The 17,061-nt window shown below is 37.2% G+C and overlaps 1 protein-coding gene across 4 annotated transcripts in view; it reads right to left on the bottom strand.

The window, feature by feature from the left end:
• The window catches only part of LOC139450511 (protocadherin Fat 1-like), a 247,276-nt gene that overhangs the window by 50,890 nt on the left and 179,325 nt on the right, over window positions 1-17,061 (bottom strand). For all 4 annotated transcript variants that reach the window (XM_071232241.1, XM_071232243.1, XM_071232242.1 and 1 more), the window contains 6 exons: window positions 15,129-15,362; window positions 13,709-13,857; window positions 10,600-10,837; window positions 9,443-9,657; window positions 3,348-3,485; window positions 2,953-3,099 (listed from right to left, as the gene is read on the bottom strand). In XM_071232241.1, coding sequence (XP_071088342.1) covers window positions 2,953-3,099; window positions 3,348-3,485; window positions 9,443-9,657; window positions 10,600-10,837; window positions 13,709-13,857; window positions 15,129-15,362 — 1,121 coding nt within the window. The remainder of the gene's footprint in view (window positions 1-2,952; window positions 3,100-3,347; window positions 3,486-9,442; window positions 9,658-10,599; window positions 10,838-13,708; window positions 13,858-15,128; window positions 15,363-17,061) is intronic.

The raw sequence follows: 17,061 nt of genomic DNA, 5'->3' as shown, positions 1-17,061 counted from the left end.
CTTCATCAATTCATGGATTTTCACACAAGTAATACTCAGTGTGTTAAATATTACAGTGCAGCTAACCCATCAATAATTGTGAAAGTGAATGTCTGTAGTTTCATTTTACGTCCCAAGCTGTCTATTCATGTCAGTTGCAATTGACGGTTTCAGTACCATGTCATGTAACCAACTTGGTAGGCACTCCATTTTATGTCATTGAGTTGCTGCAATCTGCTGACGGAAGTGGTGAAAACATAAGCAACTTTATAGAAAATGAACACTTCAACTCACAATAACCAGTGAAACAGAATATCAGCTAGTTTACAAGTGCTAGCTCAGCTCCATCATGCACTTACTAAGTCATGTAATCAAACAACCAAATTGATATAAAACTGTAAAAAACAACTTATTTAACCACTTAAGTTACCAGGGTGCTGGCAACAAGGTGGATTAGCCTGTCAGCCCTCTCTGAGGATTTTAAATGTACAGCATCGCTTATTACAGATTTGATCTTTAACCCATCTTCAATAAAAGACAAAGCTAGTCCTAATTTTGGCATCTTAGCAAGGAAATATACTTTATTCCTCTTCCCCCATAAGTAGTGTATTGAGGTAAAGTTTTGCCATGAACAATAAAACATCTCAAAACCTTGGAAACAACCCTATAGTATCTTGTCTCTGGCTAGCCTAATGACAAACCTTAATGACATTCTCCCAACTGAACTATTAATACTCATTGAACCAAACTGTTAAAAGAATGCAACTTGAAAACAAATCACTCTTATTCTATGCAATATATTACTGCATAAAAAAAACTAGAAAGGAGTTTGCATTACATGAAGAAGCCCTATCTCTACCTTTGCCTAAATGCCCCAAAAGGTCTATATCACAAAGCATGTATCAAACCCCATTTTGGTTTTCTCAAATAAGCCTACAGTTGACCCCACACATTCCAATGCAGTGCATACTTAAAAATCAATAGCTTGCTACCTCATTAACAAAGTTGTAAGCAAGTCTGGCTTGGGAAAACGTATGTCCAATTAACTGTACAACCATGAAAGAGAAAGTCCTATGCTTACAGCTACCTTAATGATATGTACTTAAGCCACAATTACACTGAAGGACCTTGACCTTCAACACTATCCCATCCCATGCGAGAACATTACTTGTCGTGATCTCGCATGCTACAAATATGAAGTCTCAATGACACACTGCCTATACTTTCTTAACTCTTTCAACACCAGTCAACCAGAAGTGTTGACTGCTGGGACACCGAGTTCCCAGAGACTCTTGTGTGATAGATGAAGCCAACATTTATCAAAGAAAATATCTGCTTGTAAAATATATTTGCTACTACATGTTATACACCATTTGAAAGGTCTGATTCTATGGTTTATAAATATGAAAGTTATGTTTTTCACATTATTTAAAATAATGCATTTACAACTTAATTAAGTTTGTTGTAAATAAAAAATGTAAGCTAACACGTTGTTAACATCCAGATTAAGGACCAAGGAAGCGAAAACTTGACGATTTTCGGCAAATATAAGATTTCATAAAATCCACTTACCTATTTCTGTTTTATTTTCATTGTTTACGTAATTGGAAAATCATTTTAAAAAGAATTATAAATAGTTTCTGTCATCACCCATTTCCCGATAACAGCGGCTGTCCGCTCAGTAACATGAAGAAATACCACCGTTTTCGAGGCTTCGTATGAATAACACGTTTGTCAAAGAATGGCATATGACACATCGCTGGAAAGCTTATTCCTTCATCTACACGCTCGTAACATCGCCTGTTTTATTTTCGTAGTTATAACAAGCGATTTCATTGGATTAAAATTGGTTTCTAATGACGCTTTCTTGCCGAAATCTGCTACAAGTTTCGTGATTGGTCAATTTTGAGCACATGACCTAATGCAGCCAATCAAATTACAGCTGTGATACCAAGAACGTGTTTGATAAATTTCAGAAGTTGGCGAAAGATTATTGTTAAATCATGTTATTCTGAACGTTTTAAGCAGGATTTCACGATATATATTAAAAATATAAAAATTCGTGAATGTATCGTGCTAGGTTACGAGCTGTGACAAAGATTTTTCATGCATATATTTTTGCATTAAACATCGTGTCCATGATTAATTGAAATGGAATACGTATTTTAGACATTGTGAAATGTGATAGATTTAATAAATGAATGATATCACAGGTAGGTCCATAAAAATATATATTAACCGGCCAACAGTGTCTGGGGACTCAATGCTTCTTGGCCGGATAACCGGCCTACGATGTTGAAAGAGTTAAAGAAACTAGTCACAAGTCATTTCATGAACAAATGACTTTCAAAGTGACCTTGACATTTGACACAACCATGATACATCACAGGTATTGAGTAAATTTTTGAGAATCCATGAATTAACTTAAAAATGCAAAGTAAATGCAAATGTGAATGAGACCGAGACCAGGCCTTAGAGATAATGTGTACTAAGTTTTATCAAATTCCATTTGTATGTAATCAAGCTAGACCATAGACAAGCTTTTTTACACTTATTTCAAACTCGGTAACCTTGACCTTACTGAGATGAATGTGGACTTAAGAAATAGGAACATAATGTGGTGGGTTCACGTGACAATATACAGTACCATCTGATAAGCGGCAGCTTTGATCTCACCTCAACCATGATAGAATTTGATATAAAGTAGGACAAGAGGAGTTGCAATAAACATAGCCACTGCAATGTGTTTAGGGGGAACACACAATGATTTGGGGGAGTGATGGTAAGCAGAATAAACAGGCAAATAGGCCATGCCATAAGCTAACATGGGCTATGCCCAGGTGAACTAAATACATTTCCCAAAGATTGATTTTGGTTGGGTTATGTATCGTGTATTTGTTATATGAAAGTGTGCATTTACCTCAAAATTTCTACTGGTCCTAATAGACATTGAAAAGAGGAAAAGGTACCCACCTGAACTCTTGCTGTATAGTTTGCTTGAGTAAAACGAGGTGGGTTGTCATTGGTATCCAGGACATACACAGACACAACAGTGGTAGCAGAACGAGACTGGAGACCCCCGGAGTCTTCAGCCTCAATAATCAGGGCATAGTGGTCAATCTGGAGCCAAATACCAGTTACTTTTAATGACAAAGCAGTTTCACCTAAAACTAATAGGAAGGCATAATAAGATATATGCATATGGTGTCACAGAATTTGTGTCTATACACAAATAACTTGTTTCTGCGAAAGAAACAAAATTTCAATGAGATTGTTTTTGACTTGTAACATTAAATGTTGTCTTTAGCATTCTGCTATACTTCCAGGTGATGTTAAATTGGTACGTTTAATTTAAGAAGAAATATTACCATTTCTCTGTCGAGTGTCTCTTTGATCCTTATGACGCCTGTATCCTTGCCGATGGTAAATTTTCCCTCCATGTCACCACTAACAAGTGAGTAGTGGATTTGTGAATTTGATAGACTATCTACATCTGTGGCTTGTACCTGCAGGAAAGTGACCATTCAGTAAATATGACAAAAAGCAAGAATTCAGACATAGTTGAAAACATACAAAATATTACCACAGGACTGTAGCTCACATGTCTAATCTAATGATTTGAACAAAATAAGTTGCCATCATAAGAAGCAATCATGCCATCGTTTGGTTCCCTTACTCCAGCAATTACAGGAGACATTTATAGAAGCAAATATTGATTTTGATAAAATCTCAGAGCATGGTTAAAACAAGGTCAAAGTTCAAAATGGCAGCCATATTGAAATGTGGGATTCGAAAATCTTGAACAATTCAGGTGTCATCATTACTGGGCAAAAAGCACATGTAGTTTCAGTTTCAGTGGTTTCTGAGGAAGAAAATGAAACAATAGTTATTCTCATTCTGAATATTTCTAAGAATACTACCTTTTTTTACATCATAGCCTCAAATTTTGTTTTGGCTGTTTTCACACCTTAAAAATGTTCAGATTTTTCAACTGATGTCCTTTTCACTGCCAGTTATCTAAGGAGTATTTGAGCGGAAAATGGTACCAAAACCAAAACCAAAACCAATAATCAAGATCATAGATGACTGATACATGAGCAGGTGGGAGGGATTAATGCTGATGTAATGGAGGTAGTATTCTCAGAATTATTCACAATGAAAACTTTTGTTTGATAATTCTTTCGAATGCCTTACTTCTATTATCATTATCATATTATTATCATAGCCAGAATACCCCAGAGGGAATGGTGGGTCCTGTCATCTAGTAATACCAGATAGCTGACATCAGTGAATGGGTAACATGAAGAAATAGTAAGCAAAATGCTCAATACTGAATTTTCAGAAAACTTGTGACACCTGCATCATCCTGACATCACTTCTGTTATCTTTGGTCTTCAGCAACCCATGCTTGACGTAAAAGGCGACTATGCTTGTCGTAAGAGGCGACTAACGGGATCAGGTGGTCAGGCCCACTGACTTGGTTGATGCATGTCATCGTACCTCAATTGCGTGGATCGATGATCATGATATCAATCACTGGATTTTCTGGTCCAGACTTGATTGTTTACAGACCGGTGTCATATAGCTGGAATATTGCTGAGTGCAGCGTTAAACAACCTACCAACCAACCAACTGTTATCTTTGACATCACATCCAACTTTATACATCACTCACCATCTGGATTAATATGTCACTTCCTATCTAGATCACATTAATTCCGGCTTTAATGTCACTCCCGTTGTACCACGACACTTCTAATTATGATAGTGATCTCATATTTGGTTCATATCACTTCCGGTTCATATCACTTCCTGTTATGAAGCCACTTCTGGTGGTTAAAGCAGCTCTGAAGTACTCCACGAGGGATGAAAACACACACTCCCATGTACTGACGAGATTTACACATTTAATACATTTTAACGATACTCCCATGTAGATGACACACAAGTAATTCTGATGCACTTCCTTGATATACCATCATGACACGTATCAGAGGTATAAACTAACATTTTAGTCCACAAGTCCTAAAAAAGATAACATATGGCAAAACCATGAAAAATGGCAAATTTTTACTAGTCTTCAGAATACCTTACCCATTGGCCAGTTTGGCAAGAAGTACAGGACTAGCGCCAATTTCTAACGCTGTGTTGATTACTGATTCCTACATCACTTCATGAACATTACGTTCTGACAACTCATAGAGACTTCCAGACATGTTTGCTTGTTTGTTAATGAACGACACACACAGCAATATTCCAGCAATATGACGGCGGTCTGTAGTTAATCGAGTCTGGACCAGAAATCCAGTGATTGACATCATGCGCATAGATCCACCTAATTCGGATACGATTACATGCATCAAATAGAAAACCTGAGCACTCGATCCCGTGAGACGCCTCTTACAACAAGAATGGGTTCCTGAAGACCTTCAGGTAAGGTTTAAATCTTGTGAGCTCTGCAATCAACAAGTGTAGGCATGGACAGTTGACAGCTGATAACTGTTTGTAATTGTGGTCTAGAGCCATCCTGCTACTGTTGCCTTGGTGGTATCCTCGGCACATGTTGACTTACAGGATAAGAATGAACATTTCCTGTGCTTTATGTGGCCCTGAGAGGCTACCAAATAGTAGTAGTACTTATGTGCTCTGGTAAATTCACAACTTTGCTCAATTTTGGTATAGAATACTGCCTATGTCTGAGTCCCAGTGGACCTGCAGCTCCTGTTTGGTTCTCAAGGACACCATGCTCCAATCACCAGCTTTAAATTGGGTACTTTATCTTGTCCTCCTCAGTCTTAGTCTAGAATTAGAATACCCTGGGCTAGTGGGTTTCCAGGCCTTCAATAATCCGCCAAACTCCTTCCCAGTAAGAGAAACCATAGTGACCAGGATATCCCTGCACTTGAAACACATAGTATCGGCACTATCAGGGTCCATAAGAATCTGATGAGTTCCACAATTCACACAAAAAACTCAAACACAAACTCTTCTTGCATGAATAATGTTGCAAGATGACTCATAGAACGGTAAAAACACCCTTAAAATATAATATCGGTGTCAAGATAAGAAAATAAAGTACTAGGAAAAACTGGGAAAATGTTTCTCTGTTGACCAAAGCACACACAGAAATGAGGTGACATATTCCCACCTGGTCTAGAACAGTAGCTCAGTTTTGATATTGCTTCCCATGCAATACTCATCAGATAACTGGCAGAGAAGACGATGTCTGTTGTAAAATCTGAAGATTTTTTACAGCCAAAACAGAATTAATGGCTATGATGTAATAAGGGGTAAGGTACTCCAAAGAATTAAATGCATTTTGAGAGAAAGGCCAAAGATCAAATATCAACAAACAATGTAAATATCATGATACACTGCACACGTCTGTTGAGCCCCACAGCTAGCAACACACAAACCAAATTCCATTTCATTTTAAAAAAACCCGACTTGAGTAATGGCTATCAATAACTTTTTTTAAATGGGCACTGATCTAAAGCATTTCCCCGAGACTAGTGGTTGCCTTTGTTATTGTTTTTTCCCCGCGAGTACCAGGATGATACGCAACTGAGCATGACAAGAGACTGGGCTACCGTCTGCAAGGACAGCTGAATAAACTTGGGAGGCAATATTTGTTTTACTCATTTTTGAACACTGGTTGGTTAACCGTCAGCTATAAAGATTTCGACAAAGGGCGCATGTTAATTAATTTCTTCAGCCTAACCAAACAGACAAAAAGAAGCACATCGTATGTCGTCATTTGGAGTGAGTGAGTGAGTGAGTATGGTTTTACGCCGCTTTTAGCAATATTCCAGCAATATCACGGCGGGGGACACCAGAAATGGGCTTCACACATTGTACCCATGTCGGGAATCGAACCCGGGTCTTCGGCGTGACGAGCGAACGCTTTAACCACGAGGCTACCCGACCGCCCCCGTCATTTGGAAATAGTTATATGATTGTTATAGTTTAATAATAAAAGAGTATCCATGCAGTGAACGCATTTTCGGATTTCTGATTGCGTCGATAATACGATTACTACTCCCTTCTTGTCATCCTAGTTTTCTGGTATAACCCTACACTTGTGTGTATTTGTCATCATTCATTTGATGCTATGTTAATGAATTTATTACAGGTATAACAAGTGCAAAAGTGAGCATGGCTCACTAATACCCCTGACCCGCCTAGTGTGTAGTTACAAATTAAATAGCTAGGATAGGGTTAGGAAGGGTTCCCCCTAGACTCCAATAGCTGAGAGTTTTCGGGCGGACGTTAGGGTTTGAAAAATTCATTAAAAAAATGGAAAATTAATAAAAACAATTTTATTCTTTTGACTGCACCCCTCCATATGACACAGATTATATGTACTAAGTTTGAGATGAATCCACTGAATAGTTTAAGAGAAAGCGCGGACAAAGTTTTCAGACGGACGTTAGGGTTTGAAAAATTCATTAAAAAATGGAAAATTAATAAAAACAATTTTTTCTTTTGACTGCACCCCTCCATATGACACAGATTATATAAACTAAGTTTGAGATGAATCCACTGAATAGTTTAAGAGAAATCACGCGGACAAAGTTTTCAGACGGACGGAACCTTGGTATAACTATATACCCCCGACATTTTGTCGGGGTATAATTAGTGGTAGCACCGCTCAGAATACCTGACAAAGGTTCCCATTTGGCATTTATTGTGTCTGGGGTAATTATTCAATCTAAATCCAGGTTTCAAGTGAGGTGAAATGTGTGTTATGTAATATGCACGTAGCAGCCCAGCAAGAGATGAATGATCAGTTGATTTACTTTTTTTGTAAATCAATGGATCATTCCTAGTCATCAAAGGTTTAAGAGAAAATACATTGATTGATTAATCACTGTTATCTTGCACAGTGGATATGTCAAAAGCGAGTGTTTACATGTCTAGGTTTACTAAAACAAAGGGAATACACTCATATCATGGTGTGAAGTGCCGATGTAAAAACAACATACTTTGTTCAAAGGGTTAACAGATGTGTTGATTGATTGCTCGTTGTTATCTAACTCAATGGATGTTTTTAGGAACCGTGAACGTTATGAAAATAGTTGTCACGCAGGCTTTCTCAGCCGACCTTTGAGACATGACACCTATGTGAAACACCTGAAACAATCTAAGTGATCAGTTGAGAAACGAACACGGGTTATAATATCCCGAAAGGATGTATATATTTGAAAATATTTGATTGTTACAGAGACATGTGACATCGAATAAGTTTCTTTGTACATCTGCAGACGTGTGGGATATTGTTCCTTTGTGTGGATATTCACGGATACATTCCTTGAACAAGGAAGCTGCCTAAAATTATACACATAAAATTGGTAGGTTGTATAATTATGATATTTGCATTTTGTTTTCCTTCATTTGCTGTAGCATTGGACAGACTCATTCCTGTTCCTCTACGTCTTGGTTGTGAAATTCTTCAATGCACGATAGACCTTGTTTTCACAAGTCTTTTCCTTTATAAGCATGTACATATATTACAGTCAGTTTGTAAAATGTAATTCTCTCAGGCAATTTATGAAATGTGTAAATATTTCAGTCATTTTGACTAAAAAATCTGTCCATTTCTTTAACAGATTGACTTAAATTGATTAAGACCATCAAAAGGGCCTATAAACATCTGAATAGATTATTATGTAGGATTAGAAGCCAAACAATATAGAAATGTACTTTTTGGATTTCTTTGGAATTTGTTATCATAATAATACAGATGGACATATTTTTCAGTCAATTTGTAAAATAACTAAATATTCAGGCGTTTAATAAATTTCCTAAGTGAAAATTTTGCACATTTTGACTGTAAATAATTTAATCACAATAAAATTAGCAATGCCCAAGAGAAATAGTTACTTTGTGTTGCAAGTCAAAATCGCACAATTACCAAGCAAGTGACTAATCAAAACTTTGTCCCTAATACCGATGCTACCCACAAAGATACCTACATTTCCTTATTATTTCCAAAACTGTATTTCACTTTGTTGATAGATGTGACCATACGCCCTTATACTATCAATAAAAGTGACAAATGCGCTTACGAATTGCGTAGCACAGGTCGCGAACTAGTCTAGGTTTCTGCTATATCATCCGGGTACTCACGGGAAAAAAACAATAACAAAGGCAACAACCAGACCCAGGGAATTGCTTTAGATCAGTGCCCCTTTGATATGGCTACCTTGATGTCCATACTAACATTCAAACCTCTTCAACCAATTCAGATGTCATGATTGGTCGGAACAAGCATGTAAAATTCTAGCTCTTTTGGTCCAGTGGTTTCTTAGATGATGTTTTCAGATGCTGATGATGACGACACCTGAAAAGCAGACCATGACATAAGCTCACATGACTTTCAGTCACATGAGCTAAAAAGGAAAACAATACACAAACAAAATGAACTTGTATTGATCAAAGATGTGAACAACATTAGTACTAACTCTGATGACCTCTGTTCCTTTACGTGCATCTTCCTTCACTGATGTAGTGTAGGAACTCTGACCAAACTGTGGAGCATTGTCATTAACATCAGTAATGTTGATATTGACGATTGTACTGCAACTCAGAGGAGTCTCTCCTTTGTCAGTAGCAGTTATAGTCAAGAAATACTCCTTAGACAGCTCGTGATCCAGAGGTTCAGCAACAAGAATCATTCCTGAAATGGGGAAGAGGAAGGGCTGTAATTACTAATTCACACTGGCACTGCTTTGGATGTTTACGACACATAGCTGACGAAGCAGAACACATGGACACATGGACAGACACTGGACAAACAGGCCACAACTTAAGCTCTCTTGACTTTCATAAACTGTAGCACTGAAGATGTCACCAACCGAAATCACAAAGGGCAAAATTTATGATTTAGAAATAGCTCTTATTTCATGTGCCCTATTTGACTATCAGTGCATCACAGGCTGAACCAATTGTTTCCACAAGCAATCTGGAAAGGGATGCAGCTGCAACTACAGAAAATGATTTGTTTTTGTTTTGTTTGTTTGTTTGCCACAAAAATAATGGAAATGATAAATGAATTTGCTCAAATGGGCTACTTGAGATAACTGGTGTTCGAATTAAGATCAGCAAAGTAAACTTCATTATTGTATTAAACTGTTGCAGTACTATGGAAAAGTATTGCCAAAGCGCTGTAGCTAACATGGATAAGTACTCAACAGTTTACTGTATCAACACTCCATACATTTTATATGACAAAAACATTACATTAAAATCTAAAGATTTTGAACATAAAATGATGCCAAAATTCAACTCCCCCAGTCTGGTAATTTCAGAGAAGAACTTACAGAAGCAAATGTGCCTTTTGAAAACTTAAGAACACAGTCAACACAAGGTCAGAATTTAAAATATTGCAAGACTTGATGTATCCCTCAACAAACTAAACTTATTTCATTACAATCTGTACAAAAATTGAATAGAAATGGCAACTACTTTGCCCTATTGCAAACTGGACTGAGGTATGATCACTGGTGGGAACAAAAACAGGAGGGGTTTCTGAAGACATTTACAGGCAGGGAAGCAGCCAATCATATAAGCTTACAGGACTTTCAGTCAGGTGAGCTACTAAACAAAATTAATAACATACCTCTGTCAGAATCAATTGCAAATTTTCCTTGTTCGTTGCCTCCTGTGAGAGTGTATTTTATCTCTGCATTTTTGCCAATATCCTGACTTGTTGCGAGAACCTGAATGACCTTAGTCTGTAATGCAGCATCCTCTCTTATAGCAGCAGTGTATTTAGTAAGATGAAACTTGGGTGGGTTGTCATTTTCATCTCCAACCAAGACATGCAAATCAATGCTGGTGGAAAAATCAGGAAATCCCTGAAACAAATATTATCTCATTGTCTTTCAGTCAGTCAAGATTGAAATGTTCAAATGAGTATAGTAGAGCTGACTGGCAACACCATCATACAACATGGTCACTAGCACCAGCTATCTCATTTAGAAAGTTACTTCTGCAGCGCATCACTTAAAATCATAAGTTATGTATTGCCTGACTTCCTCAGAATCATATCATCATAAATGACTTTCCTCTTTCACAGACATCCAGGACTGCATGAGATTCATCTCACAGCATCTTATGTTAAACCAAGTTTAATAAAGGTCATCTAAAGAATTCTTGAACAGATTTTGATTTTTTCGATTTGAGATGAATGTAGCTTTTGCCTACATCTTTCCCCCAAATATTTTTCCTTTGTTTGATGTTGTTTTCAAATTGTCTTTCTTCAAATTTAAATGAAACAGTGTTTCCAAATTGAGTCCAAGGATTTTTACCTTAGTGTTACCCTGAGCCCTTAGCTGCAAATAAGTTTTTAAATCACCATGTTTTTATATACTTACAAAATGATTCCTAGTGCATCATTTTTAGCCCCTTTTTTGCCTTGTCAACATATTCATTTCAATTATTCTTTTAGAATTATTTTAAGTGCCAAACATGTATGTATTGAAAGAATATTTAATTTAAAAACTTTCTAAAACATTTTTAAACATTTCATCTTTTTTTTAATTATGCTAAGCTTGGCTAATAAGAAACCTAAATAAACATCTGATCAAATGACATTATCTCAAATAGGAGAAAAAACATGCCCAATACAGTTCAACTTCAAATCATAAGATTCAGTGTCTCCAACACAAATTTAATAGGGCATATCTTCCAACCTTTAGGTCACTTTAGGTTTGTGGAAATATAAAGCGAGGGCATCTTGACTCATGCCTCTTTCATTTCTATGCACATTTGGTTCGATGTCACTCCTATTGAGGACTATATCAGTAATTATACAAATGACCGATGTATACCAACTGAAACAGGAAAGACATCACCAGGTATTACATGATAACCATATGGCAGCCAGTTTTACATGAAGGTCAAGTGGGGAACAAAATGTAACATATGTTTTTCTGCATACAACATTTAACTACAAAGGTGCTTTGCATTACAATTTACATACAAATACAAATGCAGCCCCATCCCAAGCTGTTCCTGAATGCCATATAACCTTCCCTATCAGAATCAACTTTCAAAGATAGTCCTTATGCTTCTAGCTACCTAAACAACAAAGTTATAACCACTTCCAGTTCAATAACAATGCTTCTGGTTTCGGAGACACAACTGTAGCTACCCTTTTTAAAATATAGTTATGAGCACTACCATTTTAACAAGCATGAAATACTCATATCCCCCACCAATATTACATGTCCGGTTGTGTGCAATGCATTAGCTCCTGTGAACTATGTTCGCTGGGCCTTTATGTAAATGGCCTAATTACAGCAGTAAAAACGTTATTACTGGTGTTGTTTTGCCATCTGCAGTTTATGATACGATATGTAACTGTATTTGTAAGGATGAGACATATGGACAAACAACTTCTTGTTCTCGTTCATGGTTTCGTTGTAGGTTCTAACACCGTTATCAAGCAAGTGAAGTACAGAGTATGGTTGACAAGAATATATATAGGATAGGAGGCAGTGTTTATACAGTTGAGTAGGTTTAAGATCAGTTACACTGTTGTTTTTGTAATGAGTTGTGTTTCTGCATGAAGTTAGTCAATGAATACAACAACCGTGTCCATGACACTTTTGGAGGAACATACACTCAAGCAATGCAGAACTTACCAACAAGAATGGAAATGTATTCAATAATGCAAGATGACATTATGTGCCAAGTTTGGTGAAGAAATATGGTACGGTTTTCAAGATCTGATCCGGAAACGAGGACTACCACCATTTTCAGTCTAAATCAAAGTAATTGCCATGGAAACTCGAAAAATAATTTTATTTAAAAATCCCAAACTATCAAAAGGCACCAGTTCACCACCAGACCTATCTATGTGCCAAGTTTGGTGAAAAATATGGTACGGTTTTCAAGATCTGATCCGGAAACAAGGACTACAGCCATTTTCAGTCTAAATCAAAGTCGTTGCCATGGAAACTCGAAAAATAATATTAAAAAATCCCAAACTATCAAAAGGCACCAGTTCACCACCAGGTCTATCTATGTGACAAGTTTGGTCAAGAAATATGGTATGTTTTTCAAGATCTGCTCCAGAAACGAAATGTGACGGAGGGACGGAAGGACTAACGGATGGCACCCATTCCTATATCCCCCTTCCACTTCGTGACGGGGAATAATAACCCTGACCTTCAATCTCAGCTGTGAACTGACTGGACATGAACATATAGTTTCATCTCATTCCAATATAGTTTCAAGAAGTAAATACATGTTCAAGATATGGGATACACACACATTTTGTGTCACACCTCAATATCATCTGCGAAAACAGATAATTCCTTGTAAACTATGGTGATCACTAATGAAGCCTTTATGCCAAACCAACAATTCTTCCTGAATAAAACAATTCATTTCATGAGTGAATGATCTTCAAAGCAAACTTGAGTCTCAATCATAGTTGAGCCATTATTCCTGTGATGGAGACCCGCCTTCTTATAATGTACGGCTTAAATACAATGTCATGTGAGTAATGAGAAAGGGGACCTTTCATTTTGGCTTGAGATTACAATCAGCATATGTAGACGTATCTAAGCATCATCCATCAAAATTAATACACTTGACACAAGGTCATGGGGTTGAGTCCAAAATGAACAAAACCAGGTATGTGAAGATGAAAAGTCATAACCAATATATGAGCCAAACTGTTAGTTGTGTATAACTTTACAGAAAATGTATGAACTGACCGGGTTGTATGCGATGACTGTTATGTTATACTCGGGTTGCTGTTCTCGGTCCAATGGGTTTCTGACACTGATGATGCCACTCACTGGGTCAATCACAAACAAATCATCCTTCAAGCTCTGCAACTTAAACTTGACTCTCCTGCTGATTCCTGAAGTTATAATCATTTGGAAAATATAGACATCATTGTTGAATCTTACAAAAAATAGAGCCACAATGCTCTGGGGCTCACTGGAAGTTACTAGTTGACTACACTTCAACCCTTTTTTGGTACAATGATATGCATTAGAGAAACATTGGGTTCTAGGAAAAAGAAAACAATAGATATTTTGGCAAAAATGTTCAGGACAACAACATTGAGTGCAAATTGTGACTCCTTGATCTTCATGCAAGAAAAAGACCCCTCTATGTGAGTGAGTAAGTGAGTTGGGTTTAACGCCGCCTTTGACAGTATTACAGTTATATCACGCCATGTCAGCTTAATGTGGGAGGACAGCCCAAGGTGATGCACGTCTCAGACGTTTACCACTTTGGTGAAACCAACAAGCATGGGTATGGTGCTGACAAGCCTAGAAACATTTTCGGGGCCAACCTGGATTCGAACCCATAATCATAGGTTTCTGGCATGCCCAAGGGATGCAACTCTGCACAGCAAATAGCGGCGGTTTAGACGACTGGGCCACCCGTGCCTCCTCCCTCTATGTACTGCTGTGCATCCCTAGCCCTTGCATCCATGACCGAAGCCAAAGCTATTTTCGCTTTGACCAGCTTATGAGTAACTGACACACTTGTCAAATTGTGAAAAACGCTGGGTATGTTTGTTTCCTTATCTCTGACATAAAAAGTTAAAGGATGGTGAAACAGCTTGGACCATCATACCGATAACAGCCGCTTGTCCTGTTGCTCAAACAAAGGCAATTTGACGTCAATTCTGGTTTCTATGCCAACCATGTGTGAAAGACTGCTTTTGGCCATTGCTCACATGTATGCAGATAATTTATAAAACATACTTCTGCATGACCTAAATGGTGGAATACTAGATTCTAATTGGTCAGACGTTTCTAATTACAATAACCACCTCTGATTCAAACAGCTGATTTCAATGTTTTCTTCAGGGGTTCCCACTTCATGTTGGCTTTCAAAGAAGCTGTGCTACACACTTTCAACGCCTGTTGAATATGTAAGTGGAATATTACGATGCAAAAAATGTGTTTGAGCACATACAGAACCATGGATTGTTGTTCAGTGTTCAAATGGACAACACACTCAATACCCTGGACTTTAGGCCCCTAAAAATTAACCAATCTTCTTACAGAGCTTCAAAAAACACAAGTTAGATATTCTTAGTGCTGGAATAATTGTCTTCAATTATCAGGTCAGGGCAGGGAAACTCAATTGTTATATTGAGTAACAGCTACTCACCACTGTCTTTATCAGTTGCAGTTACTCGAGTAAGTAAAGTGTTAGCTTGTGCATTCTCTGGGATGTGGAATGTTGTTGTCTTTAGGGAAAATTCTGGTTTATTGTCATTTATGTCTGTGACAGTAATGAGTATGTCAGATGTACAAGAGTTTCCTCCCCCGTCAACAGCTGCCACAAGGAGATGATAGAAACGTGTTGTTTCTCGGTCCAAAGTTTTCCTTGTCCTCAAAACACCTAAAATAAACAAAAGGAAAAACTAGAATGATATACAAAAATGAAGTAGCTCCATCAACATATTTACTGAAACAAAGTCACAAGCCTCAAAAGCTAAAATCTACTAGCATTAATGTTTTCAGTAAAAATGATAAGGTAACACTTAGCTTTGCAACAAATATAAAAATAAATGCTTTCAACATTTTGTCCTGACCACCATGACAAATTGAAACATGACCTCTCATAAAGATGTCAAACACATTGTCAATATGTGTTTCTTTGAGTTCTTCAAGTAATGCAAAATATGTGTTCTTGGTCAATAATAAGTACTTGTTATCAGACAATTTCTTTTCAACAACTGTTCATGAAAGGAAGCTTCCATTGAATAACCATTGCAAAAGTTGATAGAGAAAAGTTCATAGTATTGCAGTCCACTTTATCTCATAGGTCACCATCATCTATTGTTTTGACATGTAACCACTGTAATTATCTGGCTTCTAATCAGGGTATATGCTTTGATGAGGAGACTGCTTCAGGTCAGTGCTACCTATTATTTGACTAACTATTTGGCATCTGAGTGAGTGAGAGTATGTTTTTACGCCGCTTTTAGCCATATTCCAGCAATATCACTGCGGGGGGACACCAGAAATAGGCTTCACACATTGTACCCGTGTCTGGAATCAAACCCAGGTCTTCAGCATGACGAGCGAACGCTTTAACCACAAGGTTAACCGAACGCCCCATATCACCATGAAGTAAACTCTTACAATAAACTATATGCTGATTATGTGTCACGATTGTTAGTCAAGATTTTAGTATTTGGGCAAATTTTCACAGCAGCACATAAAATCGGAAGGATTTTTTGGGATAGAACTATAGATTGTATTGTATTATATTTAACATAAATGTATTTCTTTACAGGGAAAGAAAAAAATAAATGTTATTTCACAAGTTATCAGTTATATTAAAGTGTCACATCCAGTACCTATTCGTTTATTTTTTAAATTTACATTACACAGTTGAGAATGGAATATTTTTATGTAAATCATAGAATGCATCAGAGCCCCTGTGGAGGTGGAGAAAAAAGTGGCATAACATCCAAAGTAAAGCCAGGGGAGAAATTGCAAGGTGCAAGCAAGGTGTTATCAGCACAGGTAATTATTGTAGTTCACATTTTGCAACACTGAACTGTAATAGTAATTGTAAAACTGAATTTCTGAGTTAAATTTGGCTGGACTAGCGATGCTATGCTTAGTCCAATCAGGATTGTGTTAAGGAAATCGACCTCCGGTTTGTAAAGTACATGGCAACTGCTGGCACATTTCAGTTGATTGCAGGATCTGTAGAGCATGTGTGCCATCTACTGGGTGTCGACAGATACTTTCCAAAACTTAAAATCCAACTTGTTGTCATGGAAACATAAACAATAAAAATTTCTAAAAGTGCTATATATCAAAAGGCACCAGTTCAGTATGTGCCTGGTAGACATGCAAAGTTTTGTAAGAATGTATTTAACCGTTTTTGAGTTACACTCCGGAAACGAACACCACCCTTATAGAAACTAAGTCCAACTTGTTGCAATGGAAACGTAAAAAATAAAAATTTATAAAATTCCTAAATAGCAAAAGGCACCAGTTCAGCATGAGTCTGATAGACATGCAAAGTTTTGTAGAGAAATATTTAACGGTTTCTGAGTTATGCTCCGGAAACGATTTCGGGA

This window comes from Haliotis cracherodii, unplaced genomic scaffold, assembly GCF_022045235.1.
Source record: "Haliotis cracherodii isolate W230 unplaced genomic scaffold, xgHalCrac1.p SCAF_8, whole genome shotgun sequence".
Lineage (NCBI taxonomy): Eukaryota > Metazoa > Mollusca > Gastropoda > Lepetellida > Haliotidae > Haliotis > Haliotis cracherodii.
This window is presented reverse-complemented; position numbering and strand designations above follow the sequence as displayed.